At 38.3% G+C, this 26,447-nt stretch overlaps 1 protein-coding gene across 4 annotated transcripts in view; it reads right to left on the bottom strand.

Annotated features, from left to right (window-relative positions):
- Positions 1-26,447, bottom strand: part of Pkib (cAMP-dependent protein kinase inhibitor beta) — a 94,777-nt gene that overhangs the window by 7,591 nt on the left and 60,739 nt on the right. For all 4 annotated transcript variants that reach the window (XM_087911115.1, XM_087911113.1, XM_087911109.1 and 1 more), the window contains 2 exons: positions 16,282-16,393; positions 3,541-3,717 (listed from right to left, as the gene is read on the bottom strand). In XM_087911115.1, coding sequence (XP_087767241.1) covers positions 3,541-3,717; positions 16,282-16,366 — 262 coding nt within the window. In that variant the 5' untranslated portion in view covers positions 16,367-16,393. The remainder of the gene's footprint in view (positions 1-3,540; positions 3,718-16,281; positions 16,394-26,447) is intronic.

Here is a 26,447-nt window from a genome sequence, read left to right as displayed (position 1 = left end):
AGACTAGACAGTCTAGGGATCTAGGATAAAAGCAAATATCATTGTTCTAATATATATATATATATATATATATATATATATATATATATATATAGCAAAAGATAGTTCTTAATAAGATTCTGCTGTGTTCAGTGCCTTGTTCAGCCATCATCAGAGAAGCTTCCTCCTGTAGCAGATGGGAATAAATACAGAGACCCACAGCCAGACATGCAGAGATTAAGAGACTGTGGAACATTCAACCCTAAATGGATGTATCCATCAAATCCCTCCTCTCAGAGATCTGGGAATTGTGCAAATGAGGAGACAGGAAGAGTGCATAAGAACCAAAGAGGATGTAGGACCCCAAAAAGCAAGCCCCACAAAATCAACAGGATGGATGCATTACAAATGAATTCACAGAAACTGAGACAACATACACAGGACCTATATAAGTCTGCCCTAGTTGGGGTCTTAGAGCTGAAAGGTCAAGGGACACATGACCCCATGCTTAAGGCAGAAGCAATTTCCAAATGATAACCACTTGAAAATGAAAACTTAGTTTTCTTCAAGAGAGTCTCGCTGGGGAAATAAACTACTCAATAATAGGCTGCGTGCCTAGCAGTAGACGGCCAACAGAAAATAAACCCAAAGTTATCTTTGGAGGTTCTTTTTCCTATAATGTCAGGTCAGGGCTTTTTTTTTTTCTTTTAATTGTTTTTTCTTTTTTATTTCCAGAAGCATTTCCCCTCCTCTCTTTTTACCCTATAGGTCTTTTGCATATATATTATGGCTTCCAGTTTAGTGCCTTTAAGAAACTTCTGAGTCTCAGCAAGTGGGTCTATGCTTCTCTATCTGTTTCTTGTGTCTTTTGTTGGACTCTTTTCCTTCTATTTGTTTGCTTTGTCTTATTCCAATGTGTTAGTTTCTGTTTCATTGTATTTTATTTTATTTTTATCCATTATAAGCCCGTTTGTTTTCAAATCAAAGAAATGAGGTGGATCTGGATGGGAGGGGAAGGGGGAGGAACAAAAAGGGGAGTGGGGGTGAAAACTGTTTTCAAGATATATTATTTGAGAAAAAAAAATCTATTTTCAATAAAAAAAATCCTTCCTTAATATGGGTTTGTCAGTTAGTTGGTCATTGCAACAATAAAAGTAACTGATATAATATCTAAGTCTATGTTTCAGAAGGATATAAACTATACAATGAGATCAGATAGCAATTAGAAGCAAAGAAATAGTGACCAAGTTGTCAAATACTGTACTTCATACGTTTTATTCCATCAAGTGATTGAGAATATGAGCAAACAAGACCCAGTGCCTTTATCAAGTGCTTATCAGTCAGCCCCTACTGACTTTTTGGGACCCTACTCTATTAGGATGGACACCTTCCTAGACCTGAATGAAGTAGGGGGGGGGGGGGCTTGGACTTTCCACAGGGCAGGGTTCCCGGCTCTCTCTTAAGGAGGGAGGGGGAGTGGGGAGGAGAATGGGAGGAGGGTAGGAAGTGTAAATTTTTGAATGGAAAAATAAAAAAATAACAAAAAGTAAAAGTAAAGTAAAATAAAAAAAGATAAATAAATAGAAGGAAGAAGAAAGGGAGTGAGAAAAGGCAGAGAGCAGAATGCCAGGGCCGGTGCCTCTTCCTCACAGCCAGACACGGAATAAGAAGGAAAAGAAAGTGATACAGCGATGGAGAATGGCAAGAGCCCAGAGGCAAAAGGTAGGAGGGATAAATTATGATAATAAAAGCAGGCTAGAAATAAATCAAGCTTATGCTGGGCATTTCACAGGGGAGGGAGAGAGAGAGAGAGAGAGAGAGAGAGAGAGAGAGAGAGAGAGAGAGAGAGAGGATATGAACAAAGAGAAATCCAAAGTGAAAAAGTCAACGAGGAGAAAGAAAACCATGAGACCAAAGTGTCCTGGAAATCAAAGGACACTATTTAAGGCAAGATGCAATAATCAATCATGATAACATTTTGCAAGGTCGTGCTAGAAAAGGGCTGAGAATGGACCAACAACTATAGCAGAGACAATGTCATAGATAGGTGAGATGGACGAAGTCTTACTAGGGTTAGAGAAAAGAGGGGAGAAAAAGAAAATTACTAGTCAAAAGAGCATCACATTATCATGATACAGGGAAGTAGGCAACAGCTGCAAGAAAACATGGATCATAAAGATATCTGGGTCCTAGCAGTCATTGTCTCATTGCTTATGTGTCCCAAGTTCTCTTCCTGTGGTGCTTTTCCTCTTCCTTCACCCTCAACCCACGGTGGCCAGTCTTTATTTCTAGACATCTAGACATCTGCTTTACCCACTGGACTTTTCTTGTATGTAGAGAAGAGTTGCTGAGTTTTAGTGATTTTTAAGGATTCTAAAAAGTGAGGGTTCTTGAGAATTTCATGCATGAGCACTGCGTCCATATCTCTCTTTTCTCCAACTCCTTCCTTCCCCATGCAAATTCATAACCTCTTTTGATTTATTTTGCATGCATATATATGTACATACACATTGTATATATAAGCTTACTGAGTCTGTTTAGCTTTTCTCATATGTATACATGTTCAAGGCTGACCACTAGGGATTGAACAGTCTATGTGGGAATTTGTTTCTGCAGGTAACTGGTTCTTAGTAGGCACTGACCTCCAGAAGCTCCTCATTTACTTTAGGACCATGTGCCATTGCCCCTAGCTGCATTGGTGTATCAACTGATATTATGATGGTTTGGTTTGAGACAGAGTGTCACCCTGTAGCCCAGGCTGTACCGGATCCCACTGTGTATCCCAGGATAGCATCAATCTCACAGCAATCCTCTTGCCTCAGCCCCATGAGTTATTCTGACTTCAGTGATGAGCTTCTCTGATGTCTATTCTAATGTAATCATCCAGGAACTCTCCACAAAGCACCCCATTTCCATTTTCTGAGAAAGCGTATCATTGTTAGTTTATATCTTTTCCCCTTTAAGATCTAACACTCCTGTTGGACTATAAAATCTGGGACGGCAGGAGTTCACATCTGCCTTATGCACCACTAGGGTCCCTAATATTGATCAGGCATAAAATTGAATGGTAGACAAAATAGCAATGATAGAAGCAAGCAAAGATATTTTGTGACTGAAACATCATCTTCTATCACCCCTTGTTGATATGTGAGAAGGCTCCTTGTCTTCTTTATTAGGGTTCTCAAACTATAAGTAGTAGGTTAAGACCCATGATGAACTAGACAGCCACAATACTCAGCTCAGTGCAATGGTTACTGTTTATGATGACTTAATTAATTTTGTACTGGAGAGCGAACCTAGAATTCTAACACATGACCATGCACATCTAATAGACAAAAAACCAACAGTTTCTATGTTCACCCTTAGTACATCAAAATAAAATTACCTAGTTTCAGAAGGGCGTAGAAATCTATTTTACCTTAAAACCCGAGAGCTTTCAGTCAAGAAGAAAGAGAACACAAAAAAAAAAAAAAAAAAAAAAACTAGTTGAAAGGCTGCTGCAAAGAAAAAGCTTAAAAGGAGACACATGCTGCGGGTTTTATTTCAGAGGATTAGTGTTACCTTCCTTCATGGACAATGCCTCCAGCTTCAGTGGAAGATCAGAGGATCCACCTGTAGCAGCGGAACTCTGGATGTCAGGTAAGGCATTGCGTCGGCCGGCCCTTGCTGAAGAGGCAAAGCTGCTAATCACAGACTCCACATCAGTCATCTCCGATGAATCTGTCCTCATCACAGCATCTATAGATAGAATGTGCGCATTAAAAAGTCTGAGCCTGTTCAGAGGTAAAGGGTCACCCCAGAGACCGATGGCTAGATCAAAATCGCTACAGGCTTGAAGATCTGATCTTGGGTGGCACACGTACAGCACTTGCGCCTTGGCTCTAGGGTGCCCACGTGAACATTTGCTGAATAGGGCAGGAAGCGCTTCTGTGAGCCAGATCGCTATAAATAACCCCGGAGTCCAAAGCACCACTTGAACGCTTGAGGGTGTAGTAGACCTAGACTTTTGTTCTGCTTTTCTATGGATGAATCAGCCAAGCCAGGGCTTGGAAGCCAATGAAAACGGACTGGTATAGCCACTCCCAGAGTATTTGCTTGTGGTGTTTGTTTAGGCTGAAACCAAATCACTGTAATTGCGGGGAATATACAAAGCACTTTCCCCTTATCCTTTAGAAACAAATTCCACTTTATATATAAGGCCTTTCCCTCCACAGTTGGAACTTCATTTGTTCCGACACGAATAGGTTTCAGTAGACTCATGTTTATCCTGGGCACTATTTTCCTTGCCTTTGGGTGGGCGCAGTCATTGCTAGCACCTTCCCCATCATCCCTTATCCTCCTAGCAACGATCTCTCTCAGTTCTTAAGAAATCATTCACTATACAGGAGGTAGAAATTATTATATATTATTAAAAAATCCTTAACTGATCCTGTTTCATATGATTTTCTTTTCTTTTCTTATAAATTTTTCCTAGGATTTGATATTGAACTGTTACTCAGAAACTGTGATGGTAGCAAAAAGCATTTGCTGAGTAAGCATTTATGCATCAGGTTCTTGCAAGACCTTGAGTGTGTGTGTATCTGCAGGGTGTTTGTACTCAGAGAGACAACAAAAGGTGCATGCTTTCTGAAAGGTCACCTCAGAATATGCCCAGTGTCCCTCCCAAAGTCTGGAATTAATCCTTTCTGGTATTTATGACAGTAAACTCTGGTCTAGAAAGCAAGTTAGCCTTCTCACAGTAATGAAAGCGTCGCTCTTCTTAGACAATCAGCTTTCACTCAGAATGCTAATAAGCAAATGAGCGCGTGCAGATATGCTACATTTGGAATTAGAAAACACAGCTCTTGTTGTCTGTCACACATAAGAGCTCATGTGGTGCCCATGTGTTCTTCAGGAGTGTGTTGGCAGTCCAAGTGTCCCTACAAGAAGCCTTTTATTGTTGTGCTAGTCAATCTGCTTTCAAAAGCATCAAATGAGGTTTGCAGACACAATCCGGGAATTAGACTTTCAGTGTTTGATATTCGCCAAGTGTCTGGCATTGACAGCTCAGAGAAATATAGTGAGCATTGAAATCTTAGTTCAAAAGAGTCCACTTGATTATAGACTTGCAAGTGACAGTGGTCAAATCATCGAAATTTATGAGTCACAGTTTCCCTTCTACATATCGGGTACAACAACTAGCCGGTCTGATTCACGGGACTGGCTTTGTGGAAAAGCAATGAGATAAAGGGTAAACATCTCTCCACTCCTATAAGACCATTGATGAGCAACCGCTTGCATCATTGGTCACCTCTCACTGCATCTCACTTCAGCACCCTGCCGTGTACCCGCTTTAATCCTAACAAGAAGATCCTGCTACAGGATCCTCTAGACACCTGATAGAGATATCTTGAATTTTCTAACAAAGAGACCAGCATTTCTTCAATAATATTAATAATATTTTGTGTCTATCACCTCACTTAACATCCCCATAATTCTATAAGGGTAATGGGGTATGGTCCACATTTATGGATCCAGCCACTGGGGCTGAGAGGTTCAATGACTGACTTAAAGTGCATAACCACTAATCTAATTTTGGAGAGAAATTTAGTCCAGCTATCCCTGAAATCAAAATGACAGGGATTGTTAAGAAAAAAATCCTAAAATTCTGGTGATATATGCAGCTAGCTGCATATAGATCTCCTTTAGATTCTGTTCTTTAATAATTCTGAACAGGAAACTGTGCATGTTCAAAATTTTTCCTCTGTGCTCCCCCCACCCACCACCGTGCGTGCGTGCATGTGTGTGTGTGTGTGTGTGTGTGTGAGAGAGAGAGAGAGAGAGAGAGACAGACAGACAGACAGACAGACAGACAGAGAGAGAGAGAGATAGTGTGACACGTATACAGAAATTCTTTATTTTAAATATCTGTTAGTTTGAGAGAACCCCTACTCATGATGAATTCATTTCACCTAAGGTGTCTTCCCTATAGCTTGTGAAGAATTGAGTGATGCCATCTTGAATGGTTCTTGGGCCCTGACTCTATCCCTAGTCAGTTATCATTGACTCAGAAATGATGCCCATGATCAAATCCTTATCTACAAAAATCATCTCGCCTTGTAACTGCCAGCACACTATGATTGGCTTCACAGACCAGACCCATGATTTATTGCTTGATGGTCTATAGCCTTAAAGCTGAAGATAACAGAAATTAAAATATTAAGATACAATATTTTAAATATTTCAATGATACATATGTAAAATGAAATGGTACATTTCTTAACAAGGTAAGAAAAATCAAAAGAGTTTTTAACTTCTATCAAAAGAGAACTTCTAATTTTGTCTACATTTGTATATTGTATATAAATCTCAACTTTAATATTAAAAGAGATCTTCTAAAAAGTGATTACAGTCATGAGCATGGCAGGAGAATTCAGGACCCTGGGTTAACTTCTTTGCTATTTAGGAAGTTGTTCCTTTTGCCTTACATTATATACCACACAGAATTTTCTAAGTGAAAACATCACAAAACATTCAGTAATGAGAATCTTAAGACCAGGTCAGTAGTGGAGAACCAGGGAGAGCCAGCAGCCAGGCTGCCTTCCTTTGAGACTCTCTCTGCTCCGCTGTTTCTCAGTTTACATTTGCATTGGGCTCCTCTCATAGGTTGGTGTTGAAGCTGACCAAGATATCCACCATTGACAGACCAGACAGCTTATCATCTCGGTCCACAGAGCTGTGAGTGTTGGCATTCTATGGTGAAAAGCTCTCTACCTTCCGACCCAATGTGTTTGCTTTACAAAGTTTGCAGATTCTTTTTGTTTGTTTGTTTGTTTGTTTGTTTGTTTTTCAAGACAGGGTTTCTCTGTAGCATTGGAGCCTGTCCTGGAACTAGCTCTTGTAGACCATGCTGGCCTCGAACCCACAGAGATTCGCCTGCCTCTGCCTCCCAAGTGCTGGGATTAAAGGCATGCGCCACCACCGCCCGGCTCGGATTCTTGATTCAGGCTGCAGTATCCAGTTCTTTAGATTCTCTGGCAATAGGTGACCTGTAGCATTGGACAAAATTGGCAAGTCCATCAGGAAAAATAACATGAATATAGCACATACATCGTGCTAAGAATCTGATAATTCTAGGTGACATAGAAAGTGTGAGATCTACCGACAGAAGCATGTCCCCAGAACATTTTGCAATGTTATGGGAACAAAAAGAGGAAAACAATAAAAATAAAATCATCTCGATTTTATACAAAGGAAAAAAAAGACCTATTTGGGAACTACAGATAGAACAAAGACAATATTGACCAATTTTTAGCCCCCTAGACACATTTTAATGTACTGAACATACATTACTTTTATAGTGTAGAAAGAATGAAACAAGACAAATTACAGGCCATCAGACAATCTTAGCACAGAAAGGTTCTAGCAACAATATTTTGAGCATATAAACAGCAAATCATGAAATGAATGCTCTCCCTTCCCTAAATACTCATTTTACTTGTCTTTGTTTTATTAGACAGCAGTGCTTTTAATATTTTATAAGGAATGGCATATGTAGAAACACGACACTGCTTTTTTATAATGCCGTGTGATATTTAAAAATCATAGTTCATGGGAAGATGAGGTAATACACGACCTAAGGGAAATAAACCTGAGATAAGCTTCTAGGCATTTTAAATGTTTTAAGTTTAAAAAGCTAATTATGTGAATGTTTGCTAACTCAGGTGACTGACTCACTAGCATAGCTTACTCTTTCTCATCCACAGGATTAACAGAGGACCCCAGATGAGTTCTGTTGTCAGCTGTACTGCTTGCAAGGGCTGGAGCCAATTGGAAAATTGGAGATTACATTGAAACCCTGCATTTCCAGTGAGATAATGCCGTTTGTATTGCCATGGACATATATGGTCTTAGTTTAAAATATAGCTTTTAAGTGGCCTTAACAAAAGACCATAATACAATCATGTATACGTACATTCTAGCCTCTTTGCAGTCTCTAAAATATGGAGAATAAGACATAAGCACAAATGAAGACAATCAGATGTTTAGGCTTAAATAGAGTACTAGATTTATACCCATATACACAATATACACATAACATGTACATAATAATGTGTGTGTGCACATATGTCTAACCACTAAACTCTCAGTGGACTTAAAATAACACCAGAAAACAGTGTGTTTCCTTGTTGAAACTGTAGCTACAGACAGATTTTATGTCTGTCTCTCTCTCCCTCTCCCCAGACTGCTCAGTGCATCCTTTGTTCATACTAGCCTGTCCTCAAATGTCTTTACTTGAAGCCAAGAATATAAGCAGGCTGATACTTTCCTCTTTTCTCATCTCTCGGTCCCTATCTTTCACCTCAGTTTCCACAATGAAACCACTGTCAACCATGTCAACAAAATTTATTTGCTAACTTAGTTCTTGTGGGGGAGGGCGTGAGCCAGACTGTCTGAAGAAAAAAGAAACACACAGAACACAACAACAACATCAAAAAAGAAAAATGAAAACAAAACGACAAAAATCAAGCACTTAGACTAACAAAAATGGAATTCTGAAAAGTCTGTTTCTGGAAGCAAAAAGAACAAAGGCAGATACTGGTCTCAGCTGTCACATAGGGGCTAAGGACTTCCTTAACTTGGTGAGAGAGTAAGGCTGAGAATATTTAAGACTACAGCATAAACACTTTTCAAAAGGAAAAGAAAAGGAGAGAGAGAAGAGGAAAGGCGAGGCATGGCTTTATCTATCTCTTTCCAGATCTTGATATCTCCATACTTTATGCTAATGTTCTTCAGTTCTCTATGTTGGTAGAGATCCTTATTTTGTGATTTTCTGTCTTTTATACGTAAACTTCCTCCAAACATGGTGAAACAAGCAGAATAGTTGCTTCTCTGGAAACCAACAAGCCAGGTATTTATCCTTCTGATTACATATGAGCCCTTGACCAGCCCACAAGCCACAAAGAGGAACAAGACAGTGTTGAAATGAGACACAGTCTGGTCCCTCTGGCTACTTAACCTCAAGTCCTAATCTTAGGAAATTAGGGAAAAGATGTGAGTCCTTTAACACATCTATCCAACCAAGTGACAACACCATTTTAAGCTAAACAGAACTTAGAAGAAGCATTAGCATATGATGAAATTACTTTTTTACGTAGAGATATGTCTCTTTAAAATTTTCCATTTGTGCCATTTCTATGTCTCTAGTAAAAACACAAACAACTGAAAGTTTATTTACATTTACAGACATACACTTTTTTAAGGCTTGGTTCTTTCTTGCAATAACACAAATTCTCAACATGCATATTCAAGTTGTTCTAGCACAGAAATTTCTTAAACAGTTAAAACATGTAGTATTCAAAACCAAACTTAATTTTATTCTCCCATAATCTTCCAGATGAAGCTATACATAAACCTGAATACCTTTCCAGCACTATAGTACTTACTGTTTTAAAAGAGAACTATGTATGATAATAATATGAACTCTTTTGTGTGAAAACTGGAAAATCATCGTTTAATAAAGTCACTAAACAAATGTGAGTTAGAAACTGAGACCTACACCCAGTGGGAGCCAGAAAGTGGTAAAGTTTGCTTCCACCATTGATAGTAAAGATTAAAAGAAACTAAAGAATAAGATAAAAACATAAAATTGTAAGTCCAGTTATCAACTGCTATGTGGATTTTGTTATGGTGACATTCAAATAGCTCTGCCTGAAAGCCTTAAGCTAGGAAAATGCAGGACCTCGTGTGTGTGTGTGTGTGTGTGTGTGTGTGTGTGTGTGTGTGTGTAACAAGCATTAGTTATAATTCACAGAGTCATAATTAATGCAAAACTCTTACAGCATCAACCCTGGCCCAAGGACAGGCATTCAATAGTTCCATACTCTGACACAAATTTTCCCTGAACGGGATTCACTAACATTAAACTGGACAAACTTACTGACCTATAGTAAAGAGCATACAATCATCAGTTGTCTTCTGTATACTTGTAACCCCTGACCCTTTAGATCAGGTCCAGAGTTTTCAAGGGTTCCCTTTATTATGATCGTTTTTTCTCAATAGGGAGGAGATTCAGCCTTTGTCCTTTGGGTTTCTTTCCTAAACATAAGATTATTCTGAGGGTAATTTGTTGATTACTCATCAACAAAAGCTGTAAGGCAACTGTTCTACCACCACAGAGACAACTTAGGGCAGCAATTTAAATCACACACTCTCATTTCAGAACTCTTTTATAATATATATACACATATGCATTCATCTTTGAAATGAAAAATTGCAGTCTGACACAAATCAAATAATGTACTATGTACCATATACATCAAAACAATAAATGTAAGAATCTACATATCTTTTAACTTCTTGAATTATTTTTTTAAAATTCATCAATACAACCCATTTTATACCATATATCATGTGATAACACGTTATATTTACAATATATCTTTATCTTTTTTTAAAAAAAGAATTTATTTGAATTTATTTCATGTGCATTGGTGTGAAGGTGTCAGATCTCTTAAAACTGGAGTTACAGACAGCTGTGAGCTGCCATGTGGGTGCTGGGAGTGGAACACGGGTCCTCTGGAAGAACAACCAGTGCTCTCAACCACCAAGCCATATATCCAGCCCCTATCTTTATCATTTATGATAAACTTTTTGATTTAAAAATTGTATCTCTTATTGATCACTTATCTCTTTGCACTAAAAGTGTCTTCAGATTCTATTCCCAATCTCCTTAAATAACTCACATTTGTGCCTATTTGACAGAAAACCATTTCAAATGAAGACTTCAACACACACTTTTGAGCAGTGGCATGCATACTTAACTACTCCATTGCACAAAATGAACAGCATTAAGTAGTACTTGCCTCTGATCGGGTCCTTTCATTTGGTTAGTAGCCCATCTAGATAAATTGCATGTCTGATTATCTAAAAGGGAACATTCCTGAAGCTGAATCCTGCATTGCTTCCTTACAGTCTTTTGACTTCCAGCAAAATTTTTAAGTTCTTTGCAAACTTCATTCTATTGGCATCAAAGTAGGATTAATATAACCTATTTTACTCTATTGGACCCAAGCAAATAATGGCTCTAAATGTTGCTCATTAGTAACTTCCTAAATGAAAAGTGTTTAGCTACCGATTACCTTAATTTATCAATGCTATAATAGAATATTGTTATGGACACCAATGGCCCTCTTCAGCTGCTCTGTGGATAAGATTTAGAAACAGCCTACAGTATGGGTTATAACAACAAAAAGGTTAAATTGAAGACATTCCTACTGAGCTGGTGTTTAATAAAAAATATGTGTATAATCTGTCAGTGTGAACATACACACCACTTTCATTGTTGTTACTATTCTACAGCATCTGGACCAGAAAAGCCTTTTGTAACAGAAAATCACACTTCCTTAGTCCCACCCATGAAAGTCTCTCCCTATAGGAGAGATTTTTAGATTCTTTCTGCAATAAACTCTTTCAGTGTTGTCTTCAGGACTTAAACTGGGTTCGGATCCTCAATTGTTTCATGATGCTTGGAAGATAATCTTTAGTCTGAGTACTGTTATAATTACAACGAAGAAGGTCATGAGCAGAATTCCTGATCACCTTGCTTTACTCAGTACTTGTTAACTTCTAATATATATTCTAATTTAAGTAAATATAACCCCAAACAAAGCATAATGGTAAAAGTAAGAGACCTGGCTAAAGAGTGAAATTGTTTATAAAAGTGACGTGGATAAATAACTTGACATATAGGTATGATACTTCAATATATCTATTATATATGTATATCTATATTTATAGATACATAGATATGTAAGTATTGTATATATAATTTAATTTTTTTGACTACTGTATCTTATTTTATCCATTTAAGTAAGAATTCCTTGGAATGTCTCTTAATCTATCTTTGAATAAATATAATTTTTAATCTTTTTTCCTTGCTGTAGAGAAAAGTCAAACAAAAAAAAATGGTATGAGTGTACCTGCTCAAGCTCCATTTTGTTTTTTCCCCCACGGCTTTATTTTTCATTATAGGAGAAGAAACCAGTTTAGTGTTTCATCAAACAAAAATTGAATCAAAATCACAGTAGGAAAATTTTAAGCATTTAGAGAACGTTTTACGTCATGGATAAAAAAAAGAACCGAATAGCAAATAACATGAAAAATCATCTCTTCAAAATGCTTTTTGTTCCTCAAATTATAATGCTCATATTATCCTATAATCAAGTTAAACAGATGAAAATATATTTAAATAGATTCCTTTAACCTGCACAAAATCTTTTGTAAAATAAAAATGTCACTCTAGTTTTGTTACATAAGTACAATGAGTTCAAGAAAATAGTATTCAAAATGTGTTTTAAAATACAAGTGAAAAAATAATTTTGTAACCTGTATGTATCTATTACATTTTTCAAAATGCATCAGTAAAAACACTTTAAGAGAAATGCATTGAAACAGCAGTCCTTTATAGGTGGAGCTACCAGCTGTGACTTCTGTTTTTCCTTTCCAACTTCATTGTTTTCCAAACTTTCTGTAGTGACAGTTTTTAAAAGTACTTGTTTTTGTTTTCAAAGTTACAGTTACATAACTTCCCTCCTTCCCTCTCGTTCCTCCAACCCCTCACATCATCCCCTGTCCTGCTCTCTCTCAAATTCATGGTTTCTTTTTAATGGTTATTACATATATACATAGAGGATGTTTATAATAGGAAAACTGACAAAATCATGTTGAACAAGCACTGCTTTTAAGCCCTCTGATGAAAATTCCCTTGTGTGATCTTCTGTTGTAGGGTGGTCATTAGTCTATTTTAAAGAAACAGAAGGTGAGAATTAGCCTAGCTAACAGGGAAAGACCGGAATCCATCCATCCTCACTAATGCTTCCATCTGCATCTCTTGGGACATCTGCTCAGCACAGGTCAGGTGCTTTCAGCCTTGTCTTACTGAGTATTCCCAGAGTGCTTTGCTCGGTGCCAGAGTCTGGGGAATTAGCCATAAAGAGACTGAGAACTGTAATATACACAACAGTGACACCCACGTGTAAAAGCTGAGTACCCCACCCCACAAAGAAGGGATGCCTAGCTGACATAGATTGTTGCTGAGTTGTGGCATCGCTGGAATCATATCACAGAGAAGCAAATGTCATTAAAATGCATGAGTGCCTCTTTTTCTCTGAGCACTAGAGAACCAAAAAAAAAAAAAAAACCCATGTTACGTAGGAAAAATGAGTATGAGAAGCATTACCTAGAAATAGGGACCAATGTCAAGGAAAGCTATTAGAAGGCTGGCTATTAGGAAGAAAAGTTTGATGAGCAAATCTACAGAAAAGCCTATTGTTTCCAAATGCAGATGACCAAGAATGGCTTTATATCAAAATTAGAGTAAGAATCAAGACCTTAAGTTATCCCATTTAATGACTTATTAAAATCAGTTTGTTAATAATAAATATAGCCTATAATGGTTTATGTAAAATTCAACGAGTATGTTACAGATAGCATCAAATACAGTATTTGTACTTCACATTATAAATATTTCCACTAAAACAAGTTGGATCATTCAATAGTGCATAGCAATATTTAATATTTCTAATTGCACACAGTTTTTTGTTCAACTACATAAAATTAGGTCACTTATAACTTGACGTATTTAAATATATAGCATGTGTATCTATTTGGTAATTGATCACATATATATCCATAATATTGGTATTTTTCACGAAATTCTTTGCCATATTTTAACCCCTGAAATAGCTCACCTTGTTTCTCTCATAGAACAAACTTTAAAAATTCATGGAGCCTTCTGCTCTGTGTATATATAAAATATCTATTCTTACCCTCATTCTGACAGGAATGACTCTTTCACGTTGAACCTGACCAAGCACACCTCAGAATCTCACTTCATTCCACACTGGCGGTTACGACGTTTGACAATGGCAATGATTACTTTTACACGTCAACTTGAATGGGCCTTGGGATTCTCTGATTGTGACTAAGCTTTCACTGGATACAGCTAGGAGAGTGGTTTTGGATGGGATTTAAATCTAACATCGTGGGCATATGTAAAGCACATTGTCCTTCCCAGGGTGGGCAGGCTTCATCACACCCCCTAAAGATGGGGTAAGCACGAACTTGATCTCTGCCTATCTTTAACTTACAGCCACATTTCCTCTACCATTGAGCTCAGACTTGGACTGGAGCAACAATCGTTCATCCTGGTCCTTAGACTTGAAATGAGATTACAATAAACAAAATTTATTCAAGAGTTTTGGGGGGAGAGACGGAGAAGCAAGAAGGCATCATTTAACACTCACCTTGATCTTTGTAAACTTTTATTCTTCTGAGCTCAAGAAAAATTATCTTTCTTATTTGCCAACATAGTTATCAATTAAAAAAGAGTTTTAAAAATATTTGATCCTGAAGTTAAACATATCATGTATTTGGTTTTCATGGTTGTCATAGTTTTGGGGTTTGCTTATTTGGTCATTAAGTTGTCCAAAATTCTAGAAAGTTAGCACTGGTTTTATATTTCAATTTTTGTACATCCAAGTACAAAAATTTTTCATTTGGTCATACATTTTCACATATATAGATGTTCAAATGTATAAATGTAATATTCTTTAATGGTTTTTATTTTAAATCACAGGTTCTCATTTTTCCTTCATAGTCGTGATAGTCATTTAGCTCAAAATAACAATAGCATCTACTTTCACACCTGCCCACAAATTACAATCCTAGAGAACTTAGACAACACTGAGGACCCTAAGGGAGACATACATAGATCTAATCTACATGGAAAGTAGAAAAAGATAAGATCTCCTGAGTAAATTGGAAGCATAAGAACCTTGGAAAAGGATTGAAGGGGAGCAGAGAGGTAGGCAGGGGAGCAGAGAGGTAGGCAGGGGAGCAAAGAAAAATGCAGAGATCAATAAAAATCAATAAAAAAAGAAAGTAAAATTCATTCTCACCATGCCTTTTCCAATAATTCTTGACCATCTACAGGATTTGTTCCTTCATGTGGCCTATGGCATTAAAATTTCCTGTGCTGCCTCAAACTCTGGTAAAATGGTGAGAGCCTTGATTTACTTAATGGCAGGATTCTCTCTTCACTCTGCTGCCACGGTGGAACCCTAGTTAAAACATCCTTATTGCAGGGAGCAGGCACAATTCCTACTTATCCCTAGTAGCAGACTTTAGCTCTGAGTAGGTGCACGGCAAATCCTAACCTCTTGGGGAAATCATGGACATGATTCTCTCACTACTGTTCACAGCACCTGGTTATTCACTCTGACCTCTTTAAGTCTTTGTGTGGCCTTCAGTTTTCTTGGCCTTGTCCTATGAGCATTTGTGATCTCAAACTTTTGTGGTTATCATCTGTTCCAGGTTCCCAGAGAGGGCATCTCTGCCTCACCAATGGGGTGAACAGGAAGAAATGCAAATTACTGGTGTTAGGAATTACATAACCTTCTAAGCATTGATAACTAAAGAATATCTAGTCATGATAAATTAACTGCTGTTGGGTAGCTGGTTCTGAAATAAGCCAAAAGCTGAAACAGGACCTCTAACTGCTGGGGACTCTGAGCTGTGAGCTGTGTGGTAGCATGTTGTCTCTATCAACCATTACTGTCTCTTTCCATACAATGACATGGTATCAGGTCAAACACTTCTTTTACAGGTGGTCACCAAGGCTTCTGCTTCTATGAGCAATAAAAGGGTGATGTGGGACTCTGTATGCTGTAAATACCACTGGTGAATAAAGAAACTGCTTTGGCCTGTTGATAGGGCAGAACTTCGGCAGTGTGGAAAAAACTAAACTGAATGCTGGGAGAAAAGAGGCAGAGTCAGAAGCCATGGAGCCCTGCTGGAAACAGACAGAAAGGCGCCATAACTTTAGCCAGTAAGTCACAGTCATGTGGCAATACACAGAGAAATAGAGATGAGTTAAATTAATATGTAATAATTAGCCAATAAGAAGCTAGAGGTAATGGACCAGGCAGTGTTCTAAATAATATAGTTTCTGTGTGATTATTTCAGGGCTGAGCAGCCAGGAACCAACAAGTGGCTTCCCTCCAACGAAAGGGCAGCACCCTGACCAAGTAGAGGTCCCATCAGCCTTACTTTCAGTGATTCAATCTAGAGTTCTCTGGTCACTGTGTCTATCCCAGTGACTGCCATGGGTTACTTGAGGTTACAATACAGATATTTGTAATTGTGAGTACAAGGGACAAGGCAAAGGGCAACCCTTTGTAAGATCGTGGGAAGGAGGAAGGCCAGCATCCTGCAGAGAATCAAGCATGGCATTCCAGTTGTTGTTCATGCAGGGGTAGTGACCTTGCTGGACTCCTGGGCTGTCGCTTCCCTTGCTGCTGTCACTTGTTTTCTTTTGACCCCCAAGGGCATCAAGGTTCACATCCATGGTGGCCCGTGGCCTGTGGCCCAGGTGCTGATGAAAACAAAAAGGGGAAAGGGAGAGGAAGGAGCATTTGGCACTCAACCAATCTTGGGATGCATAACCTATTGCCAATATGCCCTGGGCTCCACACTGTTGCCGAAAAGCACACCAAAAAGCTAATTCGCAATCTCAAGCCCAAGACCCCGTGCAAGCCATAGACTTAGGACTTTTCTGGATGTGGACCTCTACCCAGGAAGATGAACTAGGGATCCCTTGAGGAAAGGACAGCCACCTTTAATGCAGGCCAATAAGGTCCTGAGTATCTCCCCATAACCACCAAAAGGCTGTGCAACAGATGGTTAGGTAGAGACAAAAGTATAAAATGCCGCCAGGTCAGAAACACAAAATTATCTCAGATATTTTTCTTTTTTTCATTTAAAAATGGTGATGAAAAAGAGAAAGGGGAAGGGTTTACCCGTGTAATAGGAATTGTCGGCCTATTGTGGAAGATAGTTTTAGTCAAGTTTGAGTCATGATCTAGCATTCTTTCCTGGCACCATATCACTGACAGTGTTTCTCTTGCCAACAAAGATCCTAATCCATAGAGTTAAAGGGAAACATCCATGGCATGCCGCAGGACAAATGCTTGGCATCCTTGTGGAACCTTGTGCAGGGTGAATTTCAAGCTTTAAACATACAAATCTACAAATCAACAATTACCATGAGGCAGACCTGTGAACATGAAGATACTGATTTCAGGAAGAAACTTACAAATATGACAGAGGTGAAGAGGACCCTCCCCAGCCACCTTTATCAAATATATCCAGTGCATGACCATCCACAAAATAATGATAAAAAGATAAAAGTTAAAAACGTAAATACAAACAAAGGAAACAGGAAGAAAGAAAAAACCTCTGAACAAAGCTGCACAAGCTAACCTGACTGGAATTTTAAAACTTACCTGAAAAAGTTTGTAGATCAAAGGGAAAAGAGCTCTGATCTTTTTGTGTGTGTGTGTGTCTTCCGAATATAGGTTTACAATTTACAATGATATTTGCTGAAATGTACCAATTGGTAACTTACCACGACTTTAAATAAGTCTAAGGGGGAATGCAGAGATAATTCAGTGGTTAAGAGCACTGACAGCTCTTCCAGAGGACACATGTTCAATTCCCAGCACCTGCAAGGCAGTTTACAAGTGTGTCTAACTCCAGTTCCAGGAGCTCCAACACCCTCAGACAGACATATACGTGGGTAAACAAAAAATCATTTTATGCGTATGGTGGTGGTGCCCTTGTTTAATCTCAGTACGTGGGAGACAGAGGTAGGTGTATTTCTGAATATGAGGTAGTATGATCTACAAAGTGAGTTTTAGGACAGCCAGGGCTACACAGAGAAACTCTGTCTGGAAAAACAAAAATAAAGGCCCACTAGCAGTTAAATCAGAAGTACTTACTAAATTTAAACATATTGTTTCCTATAGTGTTGAAGGAATATGTAAGCATAAAAACAGAACAATTTATAATTGCCTTAGTCATCAGAACACACTGCCTTAAAGTATCACATAGTCTGCATAGACATTCTTACCTAATAAAAATTAAATTAAATTTCTGACATAAATTTATTTGCCAAAATGAGAAATCCTGATTCTACTACCTCTATTCCATGTTAACATAATCAACATGCCTCATTTAATTTAAAATGGTATTTTCAGGGATTAAAACTTATTATATAAGAGCTGGTGAGCAAAAGATTAATTCTTGACTGATTCTCCATTTTTTATTCAATTGGTCTTAATTTGTCCCATTCTTGCATTGTGGGGAGGGGGACAAAGGATGATGTCCTGCAGTGGGTTCTAAAATCTTAATTTATGGCCCCATTCGATAAAGCTCATGTATCTAACAACCTCCTGATTAAAAGTGCTGACTTCACCCCATCAATAACTTGCAAATACTTTACTACGATTTATCTGACTAATATGATGAGTTTGCCACACATTTTAACAGCTTCTTGATCACAGCTGCTTTCGTCTACAAGGAGACATGATGCACCTTAACTGAGGTACTTATGGTGTCCATGAGCAGCAATGCTAGTGGACATAATCTTTAAAAAAGAAAAAAAACTTACATATAATGATTTTTTAAAAAAGGAGTGAGATGAGCAAATGGGTCACTACCTCAGACATAGTAGAAGGCCCTTCCACCTCTATTAAATACTTGGAAGTCACTGGTGAATCCATGTGCCAATCCATTCTTGGCACTCAAGAATAGACACTGACATTTTCTGCACCCACAAGTTCAACATCTGTGATAGTTTGACTGATAATGGCTCCCATAGGTTCCTAGGTTTGGGTACCTAGTCCCCAGCTGGTAGAAGGCTTTGGGAAGGATTAGGAGGTGTGGCCTTGTTGGAAGAGGTTTTTCACTGGAGTTGGGTTTTGAGTCTCAAAACACTTGCAGCATTCTCAGAGTACCTCTAGCTTCTGGGTTGCCAATGATGACTGCAAATTGCCCCTTGGATTCTAATTCTAAAAATGCCTTTTCTTGGCCTCATACTATTTTCCGGTGGAGTGGCCAACCGTGAAATTAGAATAGAGTCTTGGAATAGAATCTCACAGAGCTTGAACCTGTTCTCAGAAGTATCCAGTCACTCATTTGCCTTGGATTCTTGAAGTAGTGCTCTATTAGCTCATCATGTCTACTAGGATCTTGGATACAGAATGAAGTCACATCTGGGAATTTTTACAAATTATCTGCCAGGAGAGATGATCTTTTCTCTGCTTTCTTATTTGACAGACATCATGACATTCATGAATTCCTTCACTTCTCAATGTTCTTAGCAATATGACAAATTTCTTGTGGTAAACTGAGTGAATACAGTAGTAATATTTCTATAACATACAATGGATCTTTATGGAGATTTTTTTATTTTTATCTTTTAGTCAAAACATTTCTAATAAAGGAAAAAACAAAGGGTGGTTCATTGGGCACATTGGAGGCATTCATATAAGCATTGGATGCCCCGGCCAATGGCCCCACTTGAACATTTTTGCCAACTTATAGACCATTACCAAAAGTTTCTCCCTTAGGTAATGAACACTGGAAATTTCTTGTTTTACAGATCCTCAAAGGATGAACTGGGTCAGCACAATTCTCCTAGCAGGTTCACACTACAACTTAACCACAAGAGGATACTCTGATGTGGGATTCCCTCTGTATACTATGAATTGGTTATTAAAGAAACTGCTCTGGCCTATGGCAGAGGCAGGGCAGAATATAGCAAGATGGGAAATCCAAGCAGAGATAGAGGAGGGAAAAGGTAGAGTAAGGAAGACGTCAGACCATCACTAAGGAAACAAGACATGTAGAAAATGAGGTAATGCTATGGCCATGTGGCAATACAGAGATGAATAGAAATGGGTTAATTTAAGATGTAAGAGCTAGATAGAAATATGCCTGAGCCATTGGAAAAACAGGGGTCTAATTAATAGGGTTTCTGTGTAATTATTCAGGTCTGAAAGTGCAGTCTCTGTTTATGATACTCGTTATCTGACTAGGAGTCCTACACAACAACAACCTGAGAAATCATGTGATTTAGAATACTCGAGCTGAGGGTCTGAGGAAGACACGTAGTGGAAATTCAACCTCCCATAAAGACGTAGTGATGGTTAGGCTTGGGAAACAGCCAGGGTAAGAAGTCTAATGATCTTTCCAAACAATTTTTATTTAAAACACAACTTGGAAAATGATACCCTTGCCCCTGCTAAGTGTCACTCTCACCCAAGGCATTGATTGGCGTCTGGAAATAATGAGTTCTATGTCAGTGTCACACAGGTCCCTGAGTTGCTATTGTTGGCTGTACAAGAGGCTGTGAAGTAAAGTTCACATTTTTTATTGCCATCTCAAAATATGTTGTCCTTTTTGTTAGGTGGGTGATTTGCATACAAGTAGAGATGTTTTTGCCAATTCCTAAGAGTCTCTGTTATCATCTGGTTATAAACTGCTGTTCACTAGGTTTAATAGCACATGTCTATAATCCCATAACTCAGGGGGCAAGTTCAGGAGGATTGCCATAAATTTGAAGTCTCCATGGCTTTCATAGTAAGTTTCCGGCCATCCAGGGTAACATGGTGAGACCCCCATCTCAATACAAAATGAAACAAAGCCAAATTAATCAACCAAGCAAACATCAAAAACAAAACAAACCACCTTAAATTGATGTCAGGCATGAATTATGGTTTAAGGACAAAATTTAAGTATCTGATGCAATACTCTGCAACTAGTCCAACCATACATCCCCTCACCACTATTCCTATAGATAAGGTTTCTGAGCCAGACACATGTTCTTATCAAAGGCACCAAGCACCGCTTCTAAAAACCCTGCATTAGCAGGATTCTACTCTCTGCCTGCCTGTATAATTGTTCGAGCAAACCAATTACACCTTTTCCTCAGCAGCCAGTGGCATCTGCACATCATTATACATAAAAACTGGCCTGTCTGTCGCCCTGAAATATACAGTGTTCTCCCCATGCCCATTTCCATCCCCATGCTGTCGCTGTATGTAACTGACGAACTGCCCTCAGCTTTATGACTTCAGCCTCAATTGACATTTGGCTTTTCCTTTCAGAGGGGTGAATAGATGAAGACATTGCACAGTACCGATACTACTTTTCCTTCTCCCTTGAAAAAGAGCCTGAAGGATAGAAAGGGGAAAGGTGTTGAGTTTACATACATCATGTGTTCACACCAATCCTCAGTGGGGTGCAGCTTGTACACCCCGATCTACAGTTGTTTCAAATGTAACCCCAACATTGAGTTGAAGTATACGGACCTGCATCTGGCCCAAACTAGGATAGTTGAAGGTTAATGTTTGTTTAAACCACTTATATTGGTGTTTGAAACCTATTGAATCATTTTGTTGTTTCTACCACACTTCTCTAAGAGTCTGGAAACTCTGAGGTGGCTTTTAAGCTCATCTACCTTTCTAGGGCCCTAGTACCTATGGAACTTGTCTACCTTGCTAGGATTTTCCCTGGAAATTAAGCCGTAATTCTCTCTCTTGGATTTATTAACCCCACTAAAACTTCTATTGATATGTCTTCGCTGCTCAGTTAAGAGGGTTGGAGATGTGCGGATCTCAGAAAATACTCCATAGACAAGTTCTCCTCAGATCATAAGCTCTCCCACTAGCTAGTAAATGATTCATTTCCCTTCCCAGAAACATAAAACCTTACTCTTATGTCATTGTTTGCTTTTTCCTCCTCTAAGGTTTGTTCTCAGTTCTCCAGTCTCATCTCGGAAGGCTGAAGTCAGGTTGTTGTCAGAAGCCATGCTGGTGCTCAAGACTGTGGCTGCTTGTTTTCACTTAATAAATGTCAGATACTTGGGCGATCTTTTGTTCAAGATTGTGTGTATCATTTCCATCTAACAGTGTTCAGTAAGTGTTCAGTGTTTAGTAAGACACTAAAGGAGGTTTAACCAGTAAAGAAATCTCAGTTAATAATTAAATTGTTATCAACCATACAAATTTAGCAGCTTTCACTTGCTTTATATTCGTCTATAGGCTGTATATTGCTTTATTGCATTGTTTCATTTAATCATTATCGCAGATATCAGTGTGTGTGTGCATGAGAGAATGAGAAAGCTTATAAACGTGAGATGAATAAAACCAAATTTTCTAGACAATAAGAATCATGCCCTGTGTTAGGATTTAAATTTCTTATATGTAATTCCAGAACATGTTTTTAGTGATTTCATTATGTTCTATCCAGTTTCCACTGACCTTTATAAAATTGGATGGTATTAGTACAAAATAGAAATATCTTAATTTGGAAATAAGCCTCCTAAAACCTACTTGGTACACCCATTTGTCACATGCATGAATCTCTTCAACCAAAGTATTGTCCTTCTGTGATCCCAATACTCTCTACAGTATTTCTACTTTATTATATTTTATTAGTTGTGTGTGTGTGTGTGTGTGTGTGTGTGTGTTTAACTGTAGTGTATATGTGTATGTTTGTTTGCATGTCAGTAGTCATCGAAGCCAAAAGAGGATTATAATCCTGGAGCTAGACTTATAGGTAATTGCAAACTGCTAAATGTAGATGCTGGGAACTGAATTCAGGCCCCTTTCAGGAACCACTGAGCCATCTCTGCAGTCCCATTGCCGTAGTGCTTTATCCTTAAAATTCTGTTTCAGCAACTCGTCTGGTTCAAACACTGTGATTTGAATTTACTCTTAAAATTGCATTTACTCTTAAAAATATAGATTATGGAACTGAAAAATATAATTTTGAAAATAAGATGTGTTCTTCATGCTTCTTATTAACTATTCTACAGTTTATATATGGGAACACATACTTCCATATTCATTAAAATTCTTTCATAGAATAAATAGAAAACTCTTGTAGTTTATGGTATAAACTTCTATATAATTTAATCACTATGTTATGTCTGGGTGAGTTAATTTTACCTTCAACCTTATTTTCTTTTCAAAATAGGTAACAGAAATTACTCATTAAAAACAGCATGAGGCCAATGTGAACTTTTGTTTTTAATGAACTGAAGAGTTTTTCAAATGTTATTTTAGAGTTTTCTTGATGTACTTTATCCTCATGGCTTTTTATTAGAATATTAGAATAATTTACATCTTATAAAAAGACATTTTCTCTTGAGAATGAGAAAAGACACAAATAATGCAAGAAAACCACTGTTTGATACACTCACAATGGCAGACAGTTGGGGGCCGCATGCTACTAGCCTGTCCTTTGAGTCATTTCTATATAGTAATGCAAATCCACCTGAAATGCTCTGCAAAGTCCTGCAATTCCCCTTTGAAACATATAACGAAGACTTTGTGGCCTTCTCCCAGCTACATACGCTCAGCCTAAACATCTTTTACCTTAGCTGCTGAATGATCAGCCACTCTGCTCCATCCGTCTGCCCTAACATTGACCTCGTCGAATTTCACAGCCTTTAGATACTTTCTTTTATAGCTTTGCTAACAGCATCATTTCCCTCCTGATGCCAGGCAGTGTAAATCAATGCCTCTTCTTTCTTATGTGTTGTTCTGCCAGGAACTGGATTCTCACCTTTGCACTTGATTAAATTGTAGAAAGGAGAAGACAACTAAAATGAGGTCTCTGAAAATTGCATCCCACCTGTGCCTGCCTGGAGCCTGGCAAACAGAATTCACAGCAAATTAGCTCTTCCTGAGATCTTTTTAAAATCTTAATGAGAGCCAGGGGACACACAGGAGGAGGGAAAGAATCAACAGAGGAAAAAACAAAACAACCCCCTCCCCCAAACCAAAACCAAAGAAACCCTATTTGCTGAGGATTAATCTTATGCCAGAAGAATGAAGGAAGTGTTTGCCTAATTTGTTTGTGTATAACTGTCAATGACGACAGTTCTTATCAACGCAGAGATCCCTGTATTCCACGAGCTTTTGATTTAGACACTCTGGTGTCATCTGTATTCTTAACTCTGTGGGTAATTGAGGCTAACAGGTTTGAGAACTGAATTAGAATACAGCTCAAGTAGTTACATCTTTTTCACTGCATCATGTAATCTCTTCTCCGCCTTTTCCAGACCACATTGATTAATTGGTTTTCACATCTAAGAAGATATGTCACTCACTTAGCAGGTTATAATTGGTGGTTTTCGCAGTGACTAGCAATGCACATACTCAGCCCTGAAGACCTACGAGCTCAGTTTCAGACCTAAGTAAATTTTTCCTTTTAGTAAATTAAAATTTGAACTAAATTATAAAGTAAAATTTTGTTAGACTTGTTACATACATCAGGATATATGTCGGTGTCTTCCTCTGGGCTCTGCTACCTTTCATTCTCATAAGCAAGTATGAGGCTCACTAATAAAACAGCTTAATATCATTCTCACTAAGTACTACGTAGGGTACTTTTTCCTTCCGGAGAGATATAGTTTCTGGGGAGGCAAGAGCAAATATTTTCTGTGCATCGACCAAGGGCATCAAGAATTCAGTGGCACACTCCAACTGAATTTCATATCCACTGATCTTCTGCCACTCTCATTTGAAAAGCCTGTCTTTACAGACGGGAAGTTTTCAGTGAATTTGACACAGGAATAAAATGTCTGTTGATATTTTAAGCATTCTACATTTGTTTTCTAAATAACTTATATGAACCAAGAAAGACACTCTGAGTTATCCTACCACTCTGTTTATATTCAAATTCTTCACTGACATCCTATGACATTTGATTAAGGATAACAAAGAACTTTGGAATAGGAAAATTCTCCCAAATCTATTTTGAATTAAAATAACTGAAGAGAATACCATCAACAACAACAAAACCAAGAAAACAAACTAGAAAATAATCACCTGACCTACAAGGGTCTTCAGTGAGAGTCGTGAAAGAGTTGCTCACAGAAAACATGGCTCAGAGAAGCTCATTTGGCTGGAAGGGAACCTCTCCATCTTGAATCTATTGACTGAGATCTCATTGGTTCTCTCAGAGATATAAAAGATGGAGAAAGCAAAAGGCAATACGGAAAAGATCTCATGCATTTAACTAAAGTTTCACAAGTTACTGGACACGTTTGCTTACCCGAATCAAACAAATCAGAAGAAACATTTGGAAATGAGGTCAATATTTACCAGCTTCATCAGAGAGAAAGTCTGAGAATGAATGTGTGAAAGAAGTGAAGAGGACACTCCATGAACACTTTATACTGTCGCAGGCATGCTTTAATTATAAGATGAAGCTCAATATCTGATCGATGTGATCGTTGTCCTTTCTTTCCCCAACATATTTTTATTAATTATTTTGGAATTTCACATAAGGTACCCCAGCCACATTCATTCCTCAGTCCTCTCAGGTCTGCCCCCCAAACCCTGTGACCCTCATCAATTAGAAACAAGTCCAATTTGTATTGCACATATGGTCACTGGAGCATGGTCAAATTCCCCATGGCTATTCCCTTAAAGATAACTGAGTCCTTCTCCACCCTCACCCCCACCAGAAGCCACCAATTGTGGAGAGCTGAAGCTCTTTTAAGAGTGTTTCTTGATCAGATTTTCCCAGATCAACTGTATAACCTACCCTCTTTCTTAACTTCCTTCATTGAGATGCTCTAGCAGTTTAGAGATCCTCCAAAACCCCTTTTAATTCATCCTATCCAAACCAACTCTTGGGAAACCACTCATTCACTCATTCATTCATGTCCAGGTTTATGCTCTAAACTAAACCAGACAACTCATTAGTGGTAGCATTTCTACCAATTGACTCATGTAAAAGAAGCATCTTTTTTTTTTAAGGTGGGATACATTTTCCATGAACCAACAAACTTTGTTTTCTACCCATTTTCAACTCTGGGAAGGATATTAGGCTTGTGTTCCCAGTACAACCAGATCCACAACATGAGGGAATTTCTTAACCGCTTTAAGCATCAGTTTCCTTGGTCCTTTTTGTGTAATGCCCCCTCGATGTTTGCATTGTAGGCAGGAATACCTATGTGTCTTTAGTTTTCTTTCTAGTAAATAAGTAGCTACTATCTGTGATCTCACTGATTCATTGTACTGGCTGGTTTTATGTCAATTTAACAGAAAAATTAGAGCTATCTGATTGGAGGGAACCTTGAGAAAATACTTCCATAAAATACAACCGTAATTTTCTGAATTAGTGCTTGATGGGGTAGGGCCCAGCCCATTGTGGGTGGTGGAATCCCTGAGTTGGTGATCCTGAGTTCTATAAGAAAACAGGCTGTGGAAGTCATGGGGAGCAAGGCAGTAACAGCACTCCTCCATGACCTCTGCATCAGCTCCTGCCTCTTGGTTCCTTCCCTCCTTGAGTTCCTGTCCTGACTTCCTTCCATGATGAACAGCAATGCTGACGTGTAAGCCAAAGAAAGACTTTCCTCCCCAACTTGCTTTTCGGTAATGGTATCTCATTTTAGCAATTGAAACCCTAAGACACTTGTGTTTCACACACCTGCTTCAATCAAACCTAGACTTTCTAGCCACTCATTGGAAATATCAGGATGCTAAGGAAGGACAAAATGACTAAACATAGTCTAATTTAGTTTTAAGCATTTGGAAATCAATTTGCTCTCACTTTAAGACCTATGG

The sequence above is a fragment of the Myodes glareolus genome, chromosome 1 (genome assembly GCF_982192425.1).
Source record: "Myodes glareolus chromosome 1, mMyoGla1.1, whole genome shotgun sequence".
NCBI lineage: Eukaryota > Metazoa > Chordata > Mammalia > Rodentia > Cricetidae > Myodes > Myodes glareolus.
This window is presented reverse-complemented; position numbering and strand designations above follow the sequence as displayed.